At 42.0% G+C, this 25,653-nt stretch overlaps 1 protein-coding gene across 1 annotated transcript; it reads right to left on the reverse strand.

Annotated features, from left to right (window-relative positions):
- Positions 1 to 3,064: 3,064 nt before the first annotated feature.
- LOC139580144 (casein kinase I-like) lies at positions 3,065 to 9,758 on the reverse strand. Its single transcript, XM_071408673.1, has 11 exons — positions 9,627 to 9,758; positions 7,942 to 8,042; positions 7,365 to 7,475; positions 7,006 to 7,154; positions 6,557 to 6,785; positions 5,262 to 5,432; positions 4,772 to 4,920; positions 4,311 to 4,518; positions 3,745 to 3,884; positions 3,478 to 3,541; positions 3,065 to 3,270 (listed from the first exon to the last, which is right to left on the reverse strand). Exons 2-10 carry the CDS (start codon positions 8,015 to 8,017, stop codon positions 3,509 to 3,511), a joined length of 1,266 nt encoding a protein of 421 aa, XP_071264774.1. The 5' UTR covers positions 8,018 to 8,042; positions 9,627 to 9,758; the 3' UTR covers positions 3,065 to 3,270; positions 3,478 to 3,508.
- Between the last annotated feature and the right edge of the window lie 15,895 nt (positions 9,759 to 25,653).

Below are 25,653 nucleotides of genomic sequence, written 5' to 3' on the forward strand. Positions count from 1 at the left end.
ATCAGTGCACCCACACAACCATATATTCCATCTTTATTATTATCTGCCTGCTCATGCAGGTGTAGGCCTACCTTACATTTGACTCCCTTTGCACCTAACCAAGCCCTCCTGCAGGGCAATAAATCTCTGTTACTACATTGACATCTTCAAACAACCTAGCACATTTTTGCTTTACACAAAAACATATTTAAAGAGATAAAAAAATAATTTTAAAAAGTTATTGAGCATATAACTTTGAAATCCAACCTCTTCAGTTCTCCCATGCTCCTCCTCGCATCGGCAGGATAATACGGCTTGTTTTCTTATTATCATAATAACCAAGAGCGCAGGTATTGTTCAACATTATTTTCCCTTTTGCGAAGCCTGGCATGAGAGGTTAGTGTCTTGCCTTGACTTACTAGTTGACAAAAACACCAGAACAAATAACGATCAATTGAGTAAATAACTAATATCCTCCACTTAATGATAAGAAGTAATGGTCCTTTATTATATGGTCCACCATCATTTGAAGGGGCATTTTTAGCTCTTTGTTGTTGACAAATGTAATACAATACTGTGTTCATATACAGTTGGGAGAACAAGTATTTGATACACTGCCGATTTTGCAGGTTTTCCTACTTACAAAGCATGTAGAGGTCTGTAATTTTTATCATAGGTACACTTCAACTGTGAGAGACAGAATCTAAAACAAAAATCCAGAAAATCACATTGTATAATTTTTAAGTAATTAATTAGCATTTTATTGCATGACATAAGTATTTGATCACCTACCAACCAGTAAGAATTCCGGCTCTCACAGACCTGTTAGTTTTTCTTTTAGAAGCCCTCCTGTTCTCCACTCATTACCTGTATTAACTGCACCTGTTTGAACTCGTTACCTGTATAAAAGACACCTGTCCACACACTCAATCAAACAGACTCCAACCTCTCCACAATGGCCAAGACCAGAGAGCTGTGTAAGGACATCAGGGATAAAATTGTAGACCTGCACAAGGCTGGGATGGGCTACAGGACAATAGGCAAGCAGCTTGGTGAGAAGGAAACAACTGTTGGCGCAATTATTAGAAAATGGAAGAAGTTCAAGATGACGGTCAATCACCCTCGGTCTGGGGCTCCATGGAAGATCTCACCACGTGGGGCATAAATGATCATGAGGAAGGTGAGGGATCAGCCCAGAACTACACGGCAGGACCTGGTCAATGACCTGAAGAGAGCTGGGACCACAGTCTCAAAGAAAACCATTAGTAACACACTACGCCGTCATGGATTAAAATCCTGCAGCGCACGCAAGGTCCCCCTGCTCAAGCCAGCGCATGACCAGGCCCGTCTGAAGTTTGCCAATGACCATCTGGATGATCCAGAGGAGGAATGGGAGAAGGTCATGTGGTCTGATGAGACAAAAATAGAGCTTTTTGGTCTAAACTCCACTCGCCGTGTTTGGAGGAAGAAGAAGGATGAGTACAACCCCAAGAACACCATCCCAACCGTGAAGCATGGAGGTGGAAACATCATTCTTTGGGGATGCTTTTCTGCAAAGGGGACAGGACGACTGCACCGTATTGAGGGGAGGATGGATGGGGCCATGTATCGCGAGATCTTGGCCAACAACCTCCTTCCCTCAGTAAGAGCATTGAAGATGGGTCGTGGCTGGGTCTTCCAGCATGACAACGACCCGAAACACACAGCCAGGGCAACTAAGGAGTGGCTCCGTAAGAAGCATCTCAAGGTCCTGGAGTGGCCTAGCCAGTCTCCAGACCTGAACCCAATAGAAAATCTTTGGAGGGAGCTGAAAGTCTGTATTGCCCAGCGACAACCCCTAAACCTGAAGGATCTGGAGAAGGTCTGTATGGAGGAGTGGGCCAAAATCCCTGCTGCAGTGTGTGCAAACCTGGTCAAGAACTACAGGAAACGTATGATCTCTGTAATTGCAAACAAAGGTTTCTGTACCAAATATTAAGTTCTGCTTTTCGGATGTATCAAATACTTATGTCATGCAATAAAATGCAAATGAATTACTTAAAAATCATACAATTAGATTTTCTGGATTTTTGTTTTAGATTCCGTCTCTCACAGTTGAAGTGTACCTATGATAAAAATTACAAACCTCTACATGCTTCGTAAGTAGGAAAACCTGCAAAATCGTCAGTGTATCAAATACTTGTTCTCCTCACTGTACACCGCAGAGGGGAGTGAAACCTCAATGGAAATGTGTCAATAATCTTAACAGTAAGTGTTGTAAAACCAAAATGTCCTCATTTAACGCTAGGTTAAAATCTACTCATAATTATTCTTATCCTGGAATTCCTAAACAGCGAAGACGTGAAGAGAAAATGGGTGACAGTCCATCTCTCTAAGTCTCCTACCATCCCCTTCCTCCTTTGACTCTTGGTCGGTCCTTGGCTTGCTAAAACCAAAAGCACGAAAAACAAACAGTAAGACAATAAGACATTGACATACACTGACTATATGCAACCCCACTTCTCTAAGCAATTCTGATGCAAACACTTCCACTTCTCTAAGCAACTCTGAAGCAAACACTTTCACATTCATTCACATTCATCTTTTCCCATTCCTGAACAACGTTTTACCACATCTCTTCCTATCTCTCTTTCTTTCATTTGCACCCAATTCCTCTCAACCGAGATCGTCTTGCCTACTAGTGAATAAATCCTTTTTACTTGACCACAGGAAACCTCTGATTTTGTTCTTGTTGTTGTTGATTATAAACATACACCATTAGCAGTAAATGCAGCTGTCATAAATTAGACATTCAATGTGAGACAAACGGTTTCGACGGTGTGTTTTTTAAGCTACACATGAGCCCATACAACCACCTCAGCGGTGAAAACAGCTAGAACAATCAGAGCTTGTCCGTTTTGCACTGACATGTGCATGTTTTTTTGCGCATTGAGCTTCTGAGAGACGTGTATGGTCCCACTGATCATATAGCCGGCGTAATGAAAGTGAACCAGGACAGTAGTACAGAAGTCTCATTCACCAGCCCGAGGCAAAGGTCTTACAAGCCCGGGAAGCAAGGCTAGACCATGAGAGTGTCTTTAAGTTGTCAATCTTTCATCTTTTCACAATTTCTTCCAGTTAACTACAGTCATAGTGGACAGGCGTTCACTTCTCACACTTTCTTTCAATCCTTCGTTCCTCTCCTTTTTTTCTTCCATCTTTCATCCCTCTTCAGTGTTGTTGACCCACTCCTTTCTTTTTTATCCAACAATTTCAAAAGTACTTGAGTAGGTATTTGATACAATGCCATGGCTGTAAAAAAAATATTAATATATTTACTTCACTTTTTACACACATTTGCAAAAAATGTAATTCAAGAAAGCATAAACATACTTAGGGCCAAATTTGAACTTGAGATCTGTGCATGCAACTCACTAACATGAGTAAATCATGCATTGATGTTACAGGTTAGGGTTGGTCCATAGTTCACATAGTGTTGTCCCTCTGATGTGTCCTTACCTGCCAGTCCAGAGGGCCAGAGAGGAGCAGCTCACTTCCCCAGGTGTTCAAATGGCACACTGACCTGGTGAAGAGGAGAGGGGGTTAACAGAAAGCATAGGCTTAGTATAAGGTGCTGTGCATTCAACAGACATATTATACATTCACATACACAGGCAGACAAACTTCAATCCCTTTCAGAAGAGGAAGAGTGGGGGAGCAGTGGGGTTCACGATAGCAGAAAGAGAGAGCAAAATAGAGAGAGAGATACAATGGTAGGTAAATTACCTGTGATGTGGCAATGCGTGATTGGCCCATCTGTGCAGTGAGGTCAGAGGAGGAGATGTTGGCGGGGGCGCCACGGTGGAGCCTCATGGCCACCTTTCTCTCTCGCTCCGCACGGGACACGGCTTGTGGGGACCGGTTCCCTACACACACACACGCACACACATTATTGTTCAAATGGAATCTAGTGCTGGGCTGGAACAAATGCTTGCACACCTTGGACTTTCCTCAAAGTTTCCTCAGCCAAGTCCAAACACAACAGATTCTTTAAGAGACTAGAGGGCTACAAACTGGAGTCATGAATTGAGCAAATGGTTTAGTTTACACACCCTCCCTCGTGTTTATGCAGTAATATCCTGTAGACCTAATGAAGTAAGTAAAAACCTTACGCCCTAGTAGACTCCTAAGTAGTTGGTGCATAGATCTGAAATAGTCAGTAGTAGAAAAAGAGAAGGTCCGGACTCTTAGATTTGTTTTAGTCCAAATGGAATAAAGATTTTGTTTGATATTTCACTTTCATTCTAAGAATGCAGACCTTCTTTTCAACTACTGTCTGCCTCATGACTCACCTGACTGTGCGACTCCTCTGGAAGCAGGGTTAGAGGCTGCTGCATTGGGGCCATTTCTGATCCTGTCTACGCCGCCCAGGAGGTTGCCGCCCGGGGGTAGGGCACGAGGTACCCTAGGTCCTCCGCCGATCCTCTCATCCCCCTCTTTTCCCTCTCTCCTCTCCCTTTCCCTCTCCCTCTCCCCATCCTCGGCTGTCCTGCTGGCCCCCTGAAGCAGAAAGATGTATGTGCAGGTTAGGAAGGTGCCAGGGATTCAAAATAAACTCATAGGGAACTATGTTTCTATAATCAACTATGTAAACGTCATATATTATACATTTATAATACACATGTAATTCACTAATGTATAATTGCATTTAAAATGAAAATGTAATGATAAATAAGGTATTACACAAATAGATATATTGTTAATAAATTATTTATAGTGTAATAATAATGGTTAATCGGGATGCAGTACTCACAAACTTGAGCATGTTCCAGTCAAAGACGTAGTCGTAGGAGAAGCCCTGTCTGTGGAACAGGTTTCTGAACAGCTGTCTCAGGTACGAGTAGTCCGGCTTATCATCGAACCGCAGAGAGCGACAGAAGTTCAGGTAGGTGGAGAACTCAGCTGTGGATAGATTGTGCGACAGAAAGACTCAGCTATGGATAGAGTGGGTGACAGAGAGACTCATCTATGGATAGAGTGGGCGACAGAAAGACTCCGCTGTGGATAGAGTGGGTGACAGAGAAACTCAGCTGTGGATAAAGTGGGTGACAGAGAGACTCAGCTGTGGATAGAGTGGGTGACAGAGGGTAACCAAAGTGTCACCAAAAACTTGGGTCAAATGCACATTAATTTAGCTAGGTGTTGAAAGACTACTTGAAGTGAGTTTCTAACAACACTAACACAAACACACTCATAGTTAGTGTTGTAAACCCAGGATAAAGAAACAGACTTTAGCTACTTACATGGGTATCCCTTGCAGAGCACCTCGATGGGGGTGGACATCTTCTTCTCACTGATGCGTTCGTACTTCTGCCTCTTGGTGGCGGCCTTGAGGCCCTGCCAGGGCAGAGAGCCCAGGTTGAAGTACATCAGGACGTAACCCAGAGACTCCAGGTCATCACGACGAGACTGCTCTGTAGAGAGAGGGAGGGGGAGAAGAGTGGGGGGTTGTGGGGGGAGAGAGGAGACATGGAGAGAGGAGACACTATACTGATCTTATTTAGACACATAAAACAAAACAATAACGTGTATACCTTTAAGAGGAGACAGAGGAGAGAACAGGAGCATAGAGTAAAGGAAATGAGAGAAGAGGAGTATAGAGTAAAGGAAATGAGAGAACAGGAGCATAGAGTAAAGGAAAGGAGAGAACAGGAGCATAGAGTAAAGGAAAGGAGAGAACAGGAGCATAGAGTAAAGGAAATGAGAAAAGAGGAGTATAGAGTAAAGGAAATGAGAGAAGAGGAGCATAGAGTAAAGGAAAGGAGAAAACAGGAGCATAGAGTAAAGGAAAGGAGAGAACAGGAGCATAGAGTAAAGGAAATGAGAAAAGAGGAGTATAGAGTAAAGGAAATGAGAGAAGAGGAGCATAGAGTAAAGGAAAGGAGAAAACAGGAGCATAGAGTAAAGGAAAGGAGAGAACAGGAACATAGAGTAAAGGAAATGAGAAAAGAGGAGTATAGAGTAAAGGAAATGAGAGAAGAGGAGCATAGAGTAAAGGAAAGGAGAAAACAGGAGCATAGAGTAAAGGAAAGGAGAGAACAGGAGCATAGAGTAAAGGAAAGGAGAGAACAGGAGCATAGAGTAAAGGAAAGGAGAGAACAGGAGCATATAGTAAAGGAAAGGAGAGAACAGGAGCATAGAGTAAAGGAAAGGAGAGAAGAGGAGTATAGAGTAAAGGAAATGAGAGAAGAGGAGCATAGAGTAATGGACATGAGAGAAGAGGAGCATAGAGTAAAGGAAATGAGAGAAGAGGAGTATAGAGTAAAGGAAAGGAGAGAACAGGAGCATAGAGTAAAGGAAAGGAGAAAACAGGAGCATAGAGTAAAGGAAAGGAGAGAAGAGGGGAGTGAGGGAGGGAGGAAGAGAGAGGAGATGGAGAAGGGTCAATACTCCTACTGCAGTAGTTCTGTGAATCAACCCCTGATCAATACCGACGCAATCACGTAAAATCTATCGACTCTCTCACTACACACACACAGCCGATGAAGGGTCAAACATACGTGAACACACACTGTTAATATTACAATTAGTACTGTACCTATCCCCAGATGTGTGTTGATGGATGCATAGCGTGCCGTGCCGGTCAGGTTCTTGTTCTCGCGGTAGGGGATGTGCTGGTGTGTGCGGGCGTCACGGTACTTCTTGGCCAGGCCAAAGTCAATGATGTACACCAGGTTGCCCTTCTTGCCCAGGCCCATCAGGAAGTTATCAGGCTTCACATCTCTGTGGATGAAGTTCTTAGAGTGGATGTACTCAATTCGGCTGATCTGGAGAGGAGAAAGGGAGTGGAGGAAGAGGGGGAAAGGAGAGAGGGAATGGTTGACTGTCATTATCAGTTCCAGTTCTTGGTTAAAGCCAATAACGTTATATATAATCAAGGTGTATTCTTTGAAAATGCAATCACAATAAAGCATATAGAGAAGCATATGATATGATAAAAAGATTAACAGAGGTTTTGGAGGAGGAGGAGGAGGCGGCGTCCTGTACCATCTGGTCAGCCAGCAGCAGGACAGTCTTGAGGCTGAACTTGCGGGAGCAGAAGTTGAACAGATCCTCCAGACTGGGGCCTAGCAGCTCCATCACCATCACGTTGTAGTCTCCCTCTGCTCCACACCACTTTATGGATGGGATGCCCACTATAGGGAAGGGAAGGGAGAGTGTGATTTATAAGCTAGTGTCACTTACTGGGGTTCGAACCCAGGTCCAGAGTAAGCCTTCTAAGCTAAAGCCTAGGCATTAGCTTGGAAAACCCATGCAAAACTTCAGGTTTCAGGTTAGGGTTTCCCAACATAGTCGCCCACTACCCCCACCCCTGACCACACCCTCTTGTCCTACTCCTCTCTCACCTCCTCCCTGCATCATCTTGTAGAACTTGCTCTCGATGTGGAGTTGTGGGTGTTTGGTCTTCACACATTCCAGCTTAATGGCCACCTCCTCACCCGTGGCGATGTTAATGCCTGACAGAGACACAGGAAGGGACACATACCATGACCACCTTTTTGATGATGCAATCACCATGGTCTACTCTGACAGTCTTTTCTTTTTATGGCCAGCTTTGATGTGTTCAATGATGAAATGTGTTCGGACAGAATTTAAAAGGATACTTTGGGATTTTGGCAATGAAACCCTTTATCTACCTCTAACTTCTAGTAAGAAAGAAGTTATAGGTAGTTTCGCAGCCGAATGCTAACTAGCGTTAGCGCAATGACTAGCAGTTAACACTAGTTAGCAACTTCCTTCAAACTGCACGCAGATACATAAAAATTGTATCCACAAGTTCATCTGACTGTGAAGAAGTAGATAAAAGTAGACAAAATCCTGAAGTATCCCTTTAAAGTTAGTATGGAAGGCAGTCTACTCTGGAATATGTTTATTTAGAGGTTTGTGAGAATAAGTAGAGCTGCATTAAAACGAAGGTCTTACCCAGGTAAATGTCTCCAAAAGAGCCGCTCCCTATCTTCCTGCCGAGGCGGTACTTGTTCCCCACTCTCAGTTCCATGGTTCCTGCTGGTCTTCCCAACTCACTGAAGGAGCAAACATACGGGAGGACATACATTTTAGTCATTCTTATCCAGAGTGACTTACAGGAGCAATTAGGGTTAAGTGCCGTGCTCAAGGGCACATCGACATATTTATCACCCAGCGACGTTTCGGTTACTGGCCTAACGCTCTTAACTGTTAGGCTACCTGCTGCCCCCTGTCATCAATCAAACTGTAGATGATATAGCTGAAGGACGTTGTGACGCAACCCAGTTCCATCTCAATCTCATGGGGATCCAACTCAAATAAGATGTTACAAAAGGGAGAATTGGTTACAAAATAAGAAACGGGACAAGAGAAGACAAAATGAAGTCAGGGATGGAGAAAGAAGAAAACATTATTTAAGCCAAAATAATTGGAATGGGAGTGGAAAATAGTGTGGTTAAAATGTTGATTTACAAAAATAGTTTTTTAACTTCTTATAAGAAAGTTGGATGATTTAGCTATGGATTTGAAAAAGCTGTGTACTATGCGTCTCTGAGAGGGCATGTGCAGGAGAAAACTCAGTGTGAATCTGACTTAATAAATCCAGCACTTTGAACCAGCTGGCATCTCACACACTCCATCTCACTTCAAAGGAAACCAGCACATACACAAATAATTAGCATAACCTCATCATTTCAGAGTTCAAAATTAAATTAAGTGAAACACATTTTCTTCCAGCTAGCCATGTGCATGCTTTTCCCATCACAATACAGAAAGAGGTTTACTATGGAAAATGGCTGTGATAGTGTTGAAATACATAGGAAAGACAGACTGATTGTAAATATGTTTAATTTGCATTTATAGTCATGCTCTGTAAGGGCAGTGCACTCAGGATGCCCTGCTGGTGTCTTGTCTGTAAAGGTTGGGAGCAGAGCAAAATAGAATGTGTAACAGACGAACACTAAACAGATTATTAAAGATGAACTCATAAAGTTATATATTATATAATTCTATTCTATTCAAAAATATATATTCTACAGTCGTACATAATGGTGGTGGATGAGATGGGATAAATCCCAACAGCGATAGAACATTTTGAAGCAAGGTAATGATAGATGATAGGAACTACATGCAATCTTACCATGATCATTTTACACTGTAAACCCGTCTCAGTTAAGGTCAAACTCTTGTTAATGAATGCATATACGAAACAGCTCAAGTTAGTGTTAGGTAAGTAGCCTACCCTATAAGCCTATTACAAAATTGAGCCCTATTCTTGTTGCAAGGTTGTAGCGCTGCTCCATAGCAAGATGCCAGGGGCCACGTCATTTGCTGCAGATCTAAAATAGTAAATCATCCAGTCGACAGAGCTGGGAAGCTAGATTAAACCAATCCAAAAGTCTAATCAATATAATTAGGCCTATATTAGACACATTCGAATTCACGTTCAGTGTTTATTGTCAATATTTGCACAAAGCCGCACCCTTGGCTTGGGAAAACCTTCTCGGTCGAGAAAAACCCTATGTCCCTACCTTCGGATTCTGATTTGCTTGTTTGGGTCCCTGTACAAACCCCAAACAGACAAACACAATTACCCCTTATTTACCAATGGACCCGTGCCTTTCCTCCCCTCCGTTGCTCACCGTTTTTGATCAAGCTCTTCAGGGACTGCTGCCTTCCTTCCACCGAGGTGCTGATCAGGACGTTGTCATTCAAACAGCACCATGGACAGCGAAAGACGGCCGCGGCGCTTGACGAACCATTCCTCACCGCCCTCCTGATCCTGATCTCGATGTAAGCGTCCCGCGGTATACTCTGGTCTAGTCTGCACTGCGAATGACAGCTATTTTGGTGTAAACTCAGAAATCCAGCTATTCCTCTATCTCTCGTCTCAGTTACACCATTGACAATATCAATGATGTCATTCAGCACAGACCATAAGAAAATGCCCGGATTACCTTAAAGACACCGCGCGCCTCATGCAGCTGTTGTTCCACTGTTGTGAATGTCGTGAGTTGGAGCAATTTCCATGGCTGCTATACTCAGTCTACTGAAAGCGTTGTAGTTTGTTGAGTCTAAGAAGACTGTAGGATCAGTCCCACTGTTGTCTAATTCTAATTAACGCATTTGTAACTTTATCTTTTAAAATGATAACTAGTTTGATGTATTGGTTTTGTGAGGGCTGCAAGATGTTTACCAGGTTTATTTGCCAATAAGTAGTATGCTTAATAGTAGCCTATGCTTTAATTGAGTTTAACCTGTTGGATCTCTTCAAAAGTAAAATATCATATTCCTGCTCAAATTCAGAAATTAAATGTTATTCTTTACTTGGTAAAGATTTTTTATGGCCTTTTTCTAAAATAGTGAATTATTAAATTTTTCTTTAATTTTAATTTCTAAATCAGATTTAACCTTTGCTGAGTATGATCATTCCCATAATGTACGACTTAAAAGTATAACAAATTATATTGAGTGTCGACTTTTCTCTTTCCTCTATGTCTACATTTGTAATGGTAAAGGTTTTAATATGATCATTTATTTAATACATGTCGGGTCTTGAAGATACGCTCTGTTGATTCTCCATATTCTGTTGCTAAGTGTATTTTCTGTTGGTGTAATTAAGCATGATACCAGAGAATGATCCGAGATCACTATGTCATGGATTTTTTAACCCAGTAAATTGTTGAGAATGTTTAAAAAAAATTAAAATGTAGTGAATTCTTGAATAGCTTTTCTGAATTGAGAAAAAAGGAAAAAAGGAGTAGTCTTTTGTAGTTGGGAGTAGTAGTCTCCAGGTTTCCTGTAAATTATTTGTAGACATGGCATTTTTCAGATTCTTTGGAGGTTCCTTGAATCTGTGAATCTTATCGAATGTATGATTTAGGTCGCCTGCTAAAATAATAGTTCCTTTCTGGATTTGATCTAATATAGCTTGAATTCTGTCTAAAATCACCAGATGTGCCCCCGGTGGGATATATAATGAAATCAATGTACATTGTTCACCATGTAAGGTACAATTCAACATTAGAAAACTGCCTTCTTGGTCAGTGTGCTGGGATATAAGGGAAAGGGGTGTATTCTTATTTATCAGGATGCCGACACCTCTGCTGTTACTACAGTAGGTGGCAGCATAGGCTTCTCTAACCCAAGTCCTCTTTAAATATTCCATTTCTCCTTTTTTGAAATGTAACTCTTGCAGGATTGTTTGTTTGTTGTTGTTTCCATCGGCCCTGTGAGTTGTGCTGGCTGGAATTGTGTGGAGTACCAGCGTTAGCCTACTTTGATACTATACTGCCGCCCAAAGTTAAAGAAGGTTGTAATAATGGAGAGGACAGTGTTTTGCTGTCACAGGTGCATTATCTTTTAAATCAACAAAAATATGTCTAAAAGCAATTGTTACAGCAACAGGAAAATAGCTTCAAGAGCTTTGTTCAAATACTGGTGGACTCAACTAACAAAAGAACGGACGATCTGACCAGAGGTCCAAGACCTTAAGAACAGTTTGCAGAGAGGCGGATGTCCTGAAAGAGAGACTTGCAGCAAGATCACAACAAACGGTAAGTCCACGCAAGATGATGTCAGCACTATCTGTGAATCATTATAGAGTATCACCAAAGGCATTACAGTATGGGTTAGAAACGCTGTGGTACCACAGTATGAGTCATAATACCCATAAAACCTACCCAAACACAGAAATGGTTGCAATAATTTGGTTGCAATAATTCATGTGAGCTTACACTGGCGTGATGTATTCGCCTATATTTACCTCCCAAAAATGAAATGCTAAATAGCTGCTAATGTGGCTATCATACAGAACTACAAATGCCTGTCGCAAGCTTCACGTCACACACCAGGGCCATGATGATCTGGACAACACCATAGTACCCTCCAAGCTCATCATTAATCTCGAGGCCCTGGGTCTGAACACCGCCCTGTGCAACCGCCCTGGACTTTCTGATGGGCAGCCCCCAGGTGTTGAAGGTAGGAAACAACATCTCCACTTCGCTGATCCTCAACACTGGGGCCCCACAAGGGTGTGTGCTCAGCCCCCTCCTGTACTACCTGTTCACCCATGACTACGTGGCCAAGCACGCCTCCAACTGAATCATCAAGTTTGCAGACAACACAACAGTAGTAGGCTTGATTACTAACGATGACGAGACAGCCTACATGGAGAAGGTGAGGGCTCTGGGAGTGTGGTACCTCTCACTCAACGTCAACGTCAACAAAACAAAAGAGATGATCGTGGACTTCAGGAAACAGCAGAGGGTGCACCCCTCCATCCACATCGACGGGACAGCAGTGGAGAAGGTGGAAGCTTTAAGTTCCTCAGCGTACACATCACTGACAAACTGAAATGGACCACCCACACAGACAGTGTGGAGAAGAAGGTACAACAGAGCCTCTTCAACCTTAGGAGGCTAAAGAAATTTGGCTTGTCACCTAAAACCCTCACAAACTATTACAGATGCCCAATTGAAAGCATCCTGTCGGGCTGCATCCCCGCCTGGTACGGCAACTGCACTGCCCGCAACCGCAAGGCTCTCCAGAGGGTGGTGCGGTCTGCCCAACGCATTACTGGGGGCAAACTACCCGCCCTCCAGGACATCTACAGCACCCGATGTCACAGGAAGGCCAAAAAGTTAATCAAGGACTTCCACCACCCAAACCACTGCCTGTTCACCCCGCTATCACTATCATCCGGAAGGCGAGGTCAGTACAGGTGCATCAAAGCTGGGACCGAGAGCCTGAAAAACAGCTTCTATCTCAAGGCCATCAGCCTCCTAAACAGCCATCACTAGCATATTAGAGGCTGCTGCCTAGAGGCATAGACTAGAAATTACTGACCACTTTAAGGAATGGAACACTAGTCACTTTAATAATGTTACATATCTGGCATTACTCATCTCATATGTATATACTGTATTCTATACTATTCTACGGTATCTTATCTTGTTCGGGCGACGTTCGGCGGTCGACATCATCGACCTTCTAGCCATCGCCGATCCACTTCTCATTTTCCATTGGTTTTGTCTTGCCTTCCATCACACCTGGTTCCAATTCCATCAATTACATGTTGTGTATTTAAACCTCTGTTCCCCCCATGTCCTTGTCCGTAATTGTTTCTTGTAGTGCTTGTGCACGGTATGCTGGTGATTACCGGGTTTTTGTTTGACCCATTTCATGTATTGTTCTGTTGACGGTGGTTTATGTTGATTAAACGGCACCGTTGTAAATCAGTTTTTGCTCTCCTGCGCCTGACTTCTCTGCCGCCAGTATGCACCTCATTGCAGTTTACATATCTGGCATTACTCATCTCATATGTATATACTGTTTCCTATACTATTCTACGGTATCTCATTCAGTTAATAATGTTTACATATCTTGCATTACTCATCTCATATGTATATACTATATTCTATATTATTCACTGTATCTTTGTCCGTTCCGCTCTGACATTGCTCGTCCATATGTATATAGTCTTAATTAATTTGTGTGTATTGGGTATATGTTGTGTAATTTGTTAGATATTACTTGATAGATATTACTGCACTGACGGAGCTAGAAGCACAAGCATTTCGCTACACCCTCAACAACTTCTGCTAATCACGTGTATGTGACCAATAAAATTTGATTTGATTTGATGAGTTTTCCAAATCCAGGCAAAGGTAAGAATATCTGGATGAACTATCTGATATTAGCTACACTTAGTAATTAATAAATTGGCTAAATTTGTTTAAATGGACCATTCTGAAATCTGTCTTGGGCAAGATTGAAATGTACACAATACCTGTTATCTAGCTAGCTAGTTAGCCACTAGCTCTCAAAAACCTGTCCTCTCTGTATGTAGGGTTTTCAGTGATTACATTCACCCAGTGTTAGCTCCATGTGAACTACAATTATGAGGCTGTGTTTTAAAGTTTATAAACAGCAATAATAATTGTTTTAAAACCGTAAAAAAAAAACATATGCCGATGTCCACCTTATCTTTCATATCAGCGAGAAATAATCTTTCAAATAAAAAATATACCCTTACTGTAGCAGTTTTGCAAAGATTCACAGGCTGTGTGTGCCTCCAGCTAATGAACTACACTTCCTCCCCAGTTATGCTTACACACAGGTGTTCTGAGCACGCTGGATAGCAAATTAACACTGGATAACTTTTTGTTTTCTCACCCATCTACTCATCTACACGTAAGTCGCTAAGAGCTTTTCACACCTGGATTGTGCAACATTTGCCCGATATTATTTTAAAAAATCTTCAAGCTATGCCAAATTTGTTGTTGATCATTGCTAGACAACCATTTTCAGGTCTTGCCATAGATTTTCAAGTAGATTTAAGTCAAAACTGCCACTCAGGAACTTTCACTGTCTTCGTGGTAAGCAACTTCAGTGTAGATTTGGCCTTGTGTTTTAGGTTATTGTCTTGCTGAAAGGTGAATTCATTTCCCAGTGTCTGCTGGAAAGCAGACTGAATCCTCTATGATTTTGCCTGTGCTTAGCTCCATTCTGTTTATTTTTTATCCTGAAAAACTCCACAATCCCTAACGTTTACAAGCATACTCATAACATGATGCAGCCACCACTATGCTTGAAAATTTGGAGAGTGGTACTCAGTAATGTGTTGTATTGGATTTGCCCCAAACATAACACTTTGTATTCAGGACAAAAAGTTAATTGCTTTGTAACATTTTTGCAATATTACATCTGTGCCTTATTGCAAACAGGATGCATGTTTTGGAATATTTGTATACTGTACAAGCTTCCTTCTTTTCACTCTGTCAATTAGGTTAATATTGTGGAGTAACTACAATGTTGTTGATCCATCCTCAGTTTATTCCTATCACAGCCATTCAACTCTATAACTGTTTTACAGTCACCAGCGATTTCCTTTCTCTCCAGCAACTGAGTTAGGAAGGACACCTGTATCTTTGTAGTGACTGGATGTATTGATACACCATCCAAAGTGTAATTTAATAACTTCACCATGCTTAAAGGGATATATTTGTATTTATTTTTTTACTTGTCTAGGCATTGGAAAACCCCCTTGGTCTTTGTGGTTGAATCTGTGTTTGAAATTCATTGCTGAGGGAACTTACAGACAGTTGGACTCCAATCAAGTTGTAGAATCATCTCAAGGATGATCAATGGAAACAGGATGCACCTGAGTTCAATTTCGAGTCTCATAGCAAAGGGTCTGAATACTTAATACATTTGCAAACATTTCTTAAAAACGGTTTCTGCTTTTTCATTATGGGGTATCGTGTGTAGATTGATGAGGTTTTAAAATATTTTTATCCATTTTAGAATAAGGCTGTAACATAACAAAATGTGGAAAAAGTCAAGTGGTCTGAATACTTTCCAAATACACTGTATGTACGTACGATCACTGTGGGGACAATGTCATTGATGCACTTATTGATGAAGCTGGTGACTGATAGTATACTCCTTAGTGCCATCGTATGAATCCTGGAATATTTTCCAGTCTGTGCTAGCAAAACAGTCCTGTAGTTTAGCATTTGCGTCATCTGACAAACCATTTTGTCAAACCAATACAACAACCCATTTCGATGGTATTGATATATAACGCATGCACCACTACTCTCAAGTTGAGACTTGTTGACAGATGCCAAACGCGACGGCTGTGAAGAAGGGAGCAGCTGCGGACCAGAAGACTACAGCCATAGCAGCACTGGTCCACATATGCCCTGACTCATCGTATTGCTTTGTTTATCTTTTGTGTCAACTTTGAATTCAATCTAAACCACAGATTAACTTCCTCCATTTTGTACATGACATTTAGACGCAGACCTGAAGACATTCAAGCAGCACTTAGAGAGCAAGCATCTCCAGTCTCCACTGGTCCGAGTACTGGTTGATGCACAGGCCTAAGTGACCACACCCTCTTTAATGGACCTACAGGTGGGTTAAGATTCTCCCATCATTCACACATAGTTGACATAGTGTGAACCATCATGTTGTCAACCAAATTCTGTCCTCAATGCTTAAGTTGTATTGTGTATGTCTCAATTGGTGGAAATGCTGTGATCACTCATCGTCTTTAATGCTGTGATCACTCGTCTTTAATGCTGTGATCACTCATCGTCTTTAATGCTGTGATCACTCATCGTCTTTAATGTTGTGATCACTCATCGTCTTTAATGTTGTGATCACTCATCGTCTTTAATGCTGTGATCACTCATCGTCTTTAATGTTGTGATCACTCATCGTCTTTAATGTTGTGATCACTCATCGTCTTTAATGCTGTGATCACTCATCGTCTTTAATGTTGTGATCACTCATCGTCTTTAATGCTGTGATCACTCATCGTCTTTCATGCTGTGATCACTCATCGTCTTTCATGTTGTGATCACTCATCGTCTTTCATGTTGTGATTCACAGACACAAGATGACCACGATTTGAATGTGGTAACTGAGATGGAATGACATTGAGAGACACAAGCTGACCCCCCCCCCCCCCGAGTATGACTGGACATGGGCAGGATATTTGTGACAACAACCTAAAGGGGTGCAGAAGCACACATCACCCCATGTTATGTTTATTCCATGGCCATCCATCCCTCTAGCAATGTCCCATTGTCCCTCAACTTCGGACACTTTGTAGCTCTTCATTTTATCTTTATAAATCCACCCTTCCTTCACCCATTTTGCCTACGCTGCTTCCTTAACTTGTTCTTCTCCTGATTTGATAACATCTAGACTCGGTAACACGTTTAAAAGTGCTGTGGTGTACTGTTTCTGCAACAAAAAAAAAATTTTAAAACCTGTGTAATGTTGTCCTGCTTATTCTGGGATTCAGGCTGAATGCAGTGGTAAATGTGCTGCTCACAGTTGACAGCAGCAACACAGACCTGTTAAATTGACAAGAAGGATGTTGATATAATTGCGTTTAGGCATGACTTCCTTGTTTTGAGTTAAGTGTATTTCTCATTCTACTGGAGTTGACCTAGTATTACATATTAAACCTACCTTAGGGGCAGTTTGACATTTACTGGGGTAAGAGGGCTGGTCCAAAATAGGGGATGGTTGTCAAACTTAATTGTTTTATATTTGGCACGGGAGGGTGGTGTTTTTCCCCTGAAGGTTTTACTATATATCTTCCATGTAGCCACATTTCCTATGGTCGCAAAAGCACTGTTATTTGAATGTTCCATTCCATTTGGATCAATTGTGGGTCTACTCTCCACAGTTTATAGAAAGACACAGTAGCAGGCCAGTCTGGTTGTATTTTTACTTCTGATACTGATGTGCTGTCTGCAGGGCCTAAAATTAACATCCGCCACCCGCCAAATGCAGGTAGATTTGGGCATTTGCGAGGAAGATTTTAGCTAATCACACAAAGAACTACGAATCCTATAATATCCCACCTCAGCGCAACACTGCCTGGCTTGGGAGCTGTGCACACTGTGGTTGAAGGGCTGAAGTAAGATTCATTTTTAGAAGCGCTGTGCACAGGCATAAAAGTTGATCTAATTTACTCAAAAGTAAACTAAAGTGAGACTTTGTCTTTGTGTTTCTTGGCTATTTAAATTGTTTTGTTCACAAGCTCGGTTGCTAGAGACATATCGGCTACGAGTCAGATTCTCTATCTCATAGGCAGGTGTAATTATGGCAAAAAGATATTTTGGCTGGTAAAAATCTGAGTGGCTGGTAGATTCTTAAACTGCCACATTGGCTGGTGGACCAAAAAGTTAATTTCAGGCCCTGGCTGTCTGTTGTCGATCATCATTCCCCCAAGTTGTCCTGTATAGTATGGCCACATAGGCCTATGCTCCCAGCAGGCCCCGTTATTAAAAGAAGCTTAAGACTTGTTCTGCCTCCTTTCCGATCTGAGCAGCTATTCTTCCACTTAGAACCTAACACTTCAATAGCCTAAGTATTTTCCATTTCATTTTTTAAATATATGACCTTTTATGTGACATAAAGACAACTAGTCACAATGAAAATTCATTGCATAAATTTTATATAATTATAAATACAGCATCAAAATGCTGAAAATCTTATTTCCCACAAGCTGATCATTGCCTGCAGCCGGCTCTGATCTTAGTGTAATGAAACAGGCAGGGAAAGTGAGCTTGCTCATGGTGGTCGGCGAACCCTCAACCTTCTGACCCGTAGCCATGTGTGGCATTGACTGTATCACAAAACCAGCCTGAAATGGTAAAGCCGATATCCACGTTTGTAAACACAGGGTTGCTACAGTTAGTTATTTATAGTGGTAATAATCAATTTAGAGTTCATTTTATGGAGGGGGAGAGTGTGCACATAAAGTGTGCACATGTCAACTGAATTTATTTTCAGCAAACTTAACATGTGTAAATATTTGTATGAACATAACAAGATTCAACAACTGAGACATAAACTGAACAAGTTCCACAGACATGTGACTAACAGAAATTGAATAATGTGTCTCTGAACAAAGAGGGGGTCAAAATCAAAAGTAACAGTCAGTATCTGGTGTGGCCACCAGCTGCATTAAGTACTGCAGTGCATCTCCTCCTCATGGACTGCACCAGACTTGCCAGTTCTTGCTGTGAGATGTTACCCCACTCTTCCACCAAGGGACATGCAAATTCCCAGACATTTCTCTGGGGAATGGCCCTCACCCTCCAATCCAACAGGTCCCAGACGTGCTCAATGGGATTGAAATCCGGGCTCTTCGCTGGCCATGGCAGAACACTGACATTCCTGTCTTGCAGGAAATCACGCACAGAACGAGCAGTATGGCTGGTGGCGTTGTCATGCTGGAGGGTCATGTCAGGATGAGCCTGCCGGAAGGGTACCACATGAGGGAGGAGGATGTCTTCCCTGTAACGCACAGCGTTGAGATTGCCTGCAATGACAACAAGCTCAGTCCGATGATGCTGTGACACACCGCCCCAGACCATGGCGGATCCTCCACCTCCAAATCGATCCCACTTCAGAGTAAAGGCTTCAGTGTAACGCTCAACAATAAATGATAAACGCAAATCCGAACATCACCCCTGGTGAGACAAAACCGCGACTCGTCAGTGAAGAGCACTTTTTGCCAGTCCTGTCTGGTCCAGCGACGGTGGTTTTGTACCCATAGGTGACGTTGTTGCCGGTGATGTCTGGTGAGGACCTGCCTTACAACAGGCCTACAAGCCCTCAGTCCAGCCTCTCTCAGCCTATTGCAGACAGTGTGAGCACTGATGGAGGGATTGTGCATTCCTGGTGTAACTCGGACAGTTGTTGTTGCCATCCAGTATCTGTCCCGCAGGTGTGATGTTCGGATGTACCGATACTGTGCAGGTGTTGTGACACGTGGTCGGTCTGCCACTGTGAGGACGATCAGCTGTCCGTCCTGTCTCCCTGTAGCGCTGTCTTAGGCGTCTCACAGTATGGACATTGCAATTTATTGCCCTGGCCACATCTGCAGTCCTCATGCCTCCTTGCAGCATGCATAGGGCACATTCAAGCAGATGAGCAGGGACCCTGGGCATCTTCCTTTTGGTGTTTTTCAGAGTCGGTAGAAACAAGCATGGGAAACAGTGTTTAAACCCTTTACAATGAAGATCTGTGAAGTTATTTGGATTTTTACAAATTATCTTTGAATGACAGGGTCCTGAAAAAGGGACGTTTCTTTTTTTGCTGAGTTTATTTCTTTACAGTGCAAGGGGAGGAGGGTATTGTGAAAATCTTTTTTTTATGTTGGGGAGGTTGGTGTTTTTTTACTCATGACCCCCCTTCCACCCCCCCACACATTTCTAACTGTCCTTTACGCTTCTAGTTGTTTCTCAATTTGTAACTCACCCACCAAAAATCACAATACGCTGTTTTACATTTTGTGTTATTTGTGCTGGTCTAATTCTTAAAATGGAAAAGCAGAAGAATCTGTGTGCTCTCAAATATCAGTAATAGTTCATAAGGTGCTCTTTGATGTACCAGCTTTGTGGCATTGATTAATATATTGTTTTATCTTTACTTCAAGTCAGATGTTTATGTTATGTATAATAGGCATATGTATACATTGTTAACTATTTTGATCTCTTTAAAACAATGTAATTGCTGGAGTTCAGGTGTTTGACGTGATTGATGGGTGACTAGGTGCATTCTTGTCAAATAAATATGCTTATTCATACATGATTATGGATACATTCTGCAATGAGTTCATCTGGCTTTGAGGGTATTGAATATAGACCTCCACAGGCTGAACGAGAAGAGGATCTGGTAAAATAAGGGTAGCCTAGTATTCATGGCACATTGTAAATATCTGACTGCTACTAGGATAGTATTGTACAAGATACAAGATACAAGATACAAGACCAAATGCATAAATAAGCATTTGGTATTAAATGAAACATTGAAAATGTTCAATATATCTTTCGTTTAAGGATCAAGGTAGCTATAGATAGTTAGCTAACAGCAAAGGTGTCAGATAGAGATTGTGTAGGAGCTTGCAGGGATTTGTAGTCTTGCATGATATCTACAGTTGAAGTCGGACGTTTACATACACCTTAGCCAAATACATTTAAACTCAGTTTTTCACAATTCCTAACATTTAATCCTAGTAAAAATTCCCTGTCTTAGGTCAGTTAGGATCAACACTTTATTTGAAGAATGTGAAATGTCATAATAGTAGAGAGAATGATTTATTTATGCTTTTATTTCTTTCATCACATTCTCAGTGGGTCAGAAATTTACATACACTCAATTAGTATTTAGTAGAATTAAATTGTTTAACTTGGGTCAAACGTTTCGGGTAGCCTTCCACAAGCTTCCCACAATAAGTTGGGTGAATTTTGGCCCATTCCTCCTGACAGAGCTGGTGTAACTGAGTCAGGTTTGTAGGCCTCCTTGCACGCACACACTTTCAGTTCTGCCCACAAATTTTCATTGGGATTGAGGTCATGGCTTTATGATGGCCACTCCAATACCTTGACCTTGTTGTCCTTAAGCCATTTCGCCACAACTTTGGAAGTATGCTTGGGGTCATTGTCCATTTGGAAGACCCATTTGCGACCAAGCTTTAACTTCCTGACTGATGTCTTGAGATGTTGTTTCAATTTATCCACATAATTTTCTTTCCTCATGCCATCTATTTTTGGAAGAGCACCAGGCCCTCCTGCAGCAAAGCACCCCCACAACATGATGCTGCCACCCCGTGTTTCACGGTTGGGATGGTGTTCTTCGGCTTGCAAGCCTCCCCCTTTTTCCTCCAAACATAACGATGGTCATTATGGCCAAACAGTTCTATTTTTGTTTCATCAGATCAGATGACATTTCTCCAAAAAGTATGATCTTTGTCCCCATGTGCAGTTGCAAACCGTAGTCTAGCTTTTTTTATGGCAGTTTTGGAGCAGTGGCTTCTTCCTTGCTGAGCGGCCTCTGTGGATATAGATACTTTTGTACCTGTTTCCTCCAGCTTCTATAGCCATGAAATAATTATCAGGAATTCTCCAAGCTGTTTAAAGCCACAGTCAACTTAGTGTATGTAAACGTCTGACCCACTGGAATTGTGATACAGTGAATTATAAGTGAAATAATCTGTCTGTAAACAATTGTTGGAAAAATGACTTGTGTCATGCACAAAGTAGATGTCCTAACCAACTTGCCAAAACCCATAGTTTGTTAACAAGATATTTGTGGAGTTGTTGAAAAACAAGTTTTAATGACTCCAACCTAAGTGTATGTAAACTACCGACTTCAACTGTACTTTGATGCTAATTAGCTTTTTCGAATCTTAGAGTAAATAGAGCCAGATATATTGATTAAAGTTACCTTGTCTGAGATTGATTTAACATGGTCGTCAGAATGTCAAGCCAGGGAAAACCTACATGAAACAGGCCTCGTTTGAAGTGGTTCTAAAATCCCCTATTGGAAAATTGAATGGTGAAAAACCCCCAAATGGGAACATTTTCTGTGGGATTCTATTACAGATGACTGTGAAAACAGACTATAGAGGGACAATCCAGGAGGAATAACATTGTTGTGGATGACATACCAGGGTCTCCACATGAGACCTGGGCGGAGGAGAAAGTGAGAAAAGATTTTACCAAAAAGCTGCAGATGGATCATAGGAAGATTGAGGTGGAGCGCACATACAGGTCTGGAAAACCTGTAACCAGCTCAGGTGACAGACCCAGGCTGATAGTGGTCAAGGTCCTAAGGTTCAAGGACAAGCTCGATGTTCTGGAGAGCCAAGAACTTGAGGAACCAACATCTTACTCAACGAGGACTTCTCTGAAGCTGTGCACCAGAGGTAGAAAGAACTTATCCCAGCTATGAAAGCTGCCAGAGAGCGTGGGGACATTGCTTAGGCCTACATCCGCTACAACAAGCTCATTGTCCACCCTTCCTCGCAAAAGCCTGGGAGGAGTGAGAGCCAAGCTTTTGGGTCAGTAGCTTCAACCCATCACACAGACATACACCAACTGACACTCACAAGTGCCTGATTGACTAATAGTCAGTCAAACAATTTTTAAATTGTTACTTTACTTATTTTCTTTTCACTGATAAGCTACCCAGGAAAGGTCTAAGAATAGCCAATATTAATATAAGTAGCCTTTGAAATAAGGTTAATGAAATCAATAACTTGCTAACATCACATAACATTCCTATACTGGCCATCTCTGAAACTCACTTTGATAATTCCTTTGACGATACAGCAGTAGCAATACAGGGATATGACATCTACAGAAAAGACAGGAATGCCTGTATATGTTCAGAGCATTATTCCTGTACAGTTTAGAGGATCTCATGTCAAATTATTTTGAAGTGTTGTGATTGCAAGTTCACCTGCCTCGTCTAAAGCCTCTTCTTTAGGGGTGCCATTATAGGCCACCAAGCGCTAACAAAATCAAATCAAATGTATTGGTCACATACACGTGTTTGTGGGTGTAGCAAAATGCTTGTGCTTCTAGCTCCGACAGTGCAGTAATATCTAACAAGTGATATTTAACAGTTTCACAACATATACCCAAAATACACGTAAATCTAAGTAAGAAATGGATTAAGAATATATATACATATATGTCAGAGCGTCATTGGACGCAATATTTACACACAATTAAAGTGACTAAGATACCATAGAATAGTGTAGAGTACAGTTTATACATATGAGATGAGTAATGCTAGATACGGAAACATTATTAAAGTGGCTAGTGATCCATTTCTAAAAGTTTTAATCTATGTCTATAGGCAGCCGCCTCTAATGTGCTAGTGATGGCTGTTTGGCAGTCTGATGGCCTTGAGATAGAAGCTGTTTTTCAGTCTCTCGGTCCCAGCTTTGATGCACCTGTACTAACCTTGCCTTCTGGATGATAGCGGTGTGAACAGGCAGTGGCTCGGGTGGTTGATGTCCTTGATTATCTTTTTGGCCTACCTATGGCATCGGGTCCTTTAGGTGTCCAGGAGAGCGGGAAGTTTGCCCCCGGTGATCCGTTGGGCAGACTGCACCACCCTCTGGAGAGCTTTGCGGTTGTGGGCGGAGCAGTTGCCGTACCAGGCGATGACACAGCCCGACAGGATGCTCTCAATTGTGCATCTGTTAAAGTCTGAGAGGGTTTTAGGTGTTAAACCAAATTTCTTTAGCCTCCTGAGGTTGGATAATTTGTATTTGGATAATATGTGTGCAATGCTTGATAGTGTGTGTAATGTTAACAGAGGTCTGTTTTCTGGGTGACCTGAACATTGACTGGTTAGCAACTAGCTGTCCTCTCAAGAGGTAGCTTCTAACTGTGACTAATGCCTGTAATACGACCCAGGATATCACTCAACAAACTTGTTGGATCTGTGACATCCGCTTGTATTGATCATATCTTCACTAATGCTGCAGAGCTTTGCTCCAAAGCAATATCAGTTCCCATTGGTTGTAGTGACCATATTATTGTGTCAATAACAAGGAAAGCCAAAGTGCCAAAGGTTGGGCCTAAAGTAATTTATAAGAGATCCCACAAAATGTTTCCCCAGGACTCTTTTGTTGAACATGTTGGTCTGATGTGTATGAGGAAGTGAATCCAAATGCGGCACTGGAATGATTTGTAAAATGATGCATGCCAATTAACTCTGAGAACCGGTTGGAGAGTTATTTAAATCAAATCAAATCAAATCAAATTTTATTAGTCACATACACATGGTTAGCAGATGTTAATGCGAGTGTAGCGAAATGCTTGTGCTTCTAGTTCCGACAATGCAGTAATAACCAACAGTAATCTAACCTAACAATTCCACAACTACTACCTTACACACACACACAAGTGTAAAGGGATAAAGAATATGTACATAAAGATATATGAATGAGTGGTGGTACAGAACGGCATAGCAGATGCAGTAGATGGTATAGAGCACGGTATATACATATGAGATGAGTACTGTAGGGTATGTAAACATAAAGTGGCATAGTTTAAAGTGGCTAGTGGTACATGTATTACATAAAGATGGCAAGATGCAGTAGATGATATAGAGTACAGTATATACATATGAGATGGGTAATGTAGGGTATGTAAACATTATATTAAGTGGCATTGTTTAAAGTGGCTAGTGGTACATTTTTACATAATTTCCATCAATTCCCATTTTTAAAGTGGCTGGAGTTGAGTCAGTATGTTGGCAGCGGCCGCTAAATGTTAGTGGTGGCTGTTTAACAGTCTGATGGCCTTGAGATAGAAGCTGTTTTTCAGTCTCTCGGTCCCTGCTTTGATGCACCTGTACTGACCTCGCCTTCTGGATGATAGCGGGGTGAACAGGCAGTGGCTTGGGTGGTTGTTGTCCTTGATGATCTTTATGGCCTTCCTGTGACATCGGGTGGTGTAGGTGTCCTGGAGGGCAGGTAGTTTGCCCCTGGTGATGCGTTCTGCAGACCTCACTACCCTCTGGAGAGCCTTACGGTTGTGGGCGGAGCAGTTGCCGTACCAGGCGGTGATACAGCCCGACAGGATGCTCTCGATTGTGCATCTGTAGAAGTTTGTGAGTGCTTTTGGTGACAAGCCGAATTTCTTCAGCCTCCTGAGGTTGAAGAGGCGCTGCTGCGCCTTCTTCACAACGCTGTCTGTGTGGGTGGACCAATTCAGTTTGTCCGTGATGTGTACACCGAGGAACTTAAAACTTTCCACCTTCTCCACTACTGACCCGTCGATGTGGATAGGGGGGGTGCTCCCTCTGCTGTTTCCATTTATCCAACAGAACCCAGAGTGTTCTCCACTGGAATGTTCTCTAACATCAGATATGTACAGTGCGTTGTCCCTCAGGGCCGTTGTCCTGGACCTACTACTCTATATTTTTACAAATGATTTGCCACTGGTCTTACAAAGCTAAAATGACAATGTATGCAGATGATTCCACTCTCCATGTCAGCACCCAAAGCCAGTGAGATCCCTTCAATTCTAAATAAGGAGTTACAGTCATCAGAATGGGTGATTAATAAACTGGTCTTAAATACATCTAAAACTAATAGCATTGTATTTGGTTCAAAACATCCTCTAAAGACCTAAACGTCAACTGGAGTTGTACATAAAGGGTGTGAACATTGAGCAAGTTGAGGAAGCTAAACTCCTAGGTATAACATTGGATGGTCAATTATCATGGGCAAGTCATTGAAAAAAAGTTGTGAAGATGGGGAAGGGTATGTGTCAGACTCACTGAGATAGTGGTGTGGTTTTAAAATGTAACACAATGACACCCGAAGAG

Source organism: Salvelinus alpinus, chromosome 7 (assembly GCF_045679555.1).
Source record: "Salvelinus alpinus chromosome 7, SLU_Salpinus.1, whole genome shotgun sequence".
NCBI lineage: Eukaryota > Metazoa > Chordata > Actinopteri > Salmoniformes > Salmonidae > Salvelinus > Salvelinus alpinus.

Bases quoted from the DNA above. Each gene is read 5' to 3' on its own strand.
- LOC139580144 (XM_071408673.1), bottom strand. From the start codon at position 8,017: ATGGAACTGAGAGTGGGGAACAAGTACCGCCTCGGCAGGAAGATAGGG. The intron at 7,476-7,941 runs GTAAGACCTTCG...TGTCTCTGTCAG, and splicing joins TTTTGGAGACATTTACCTGG to GCATTAACATCGCCACGGGT. The intron at 5,433-6,556 runs GTACAGTACTAA...CTCTCTCTACAG, and splicing joins CAACACACATCTGGGGATAG to AGCAGTCTCGTCGTGATGAC.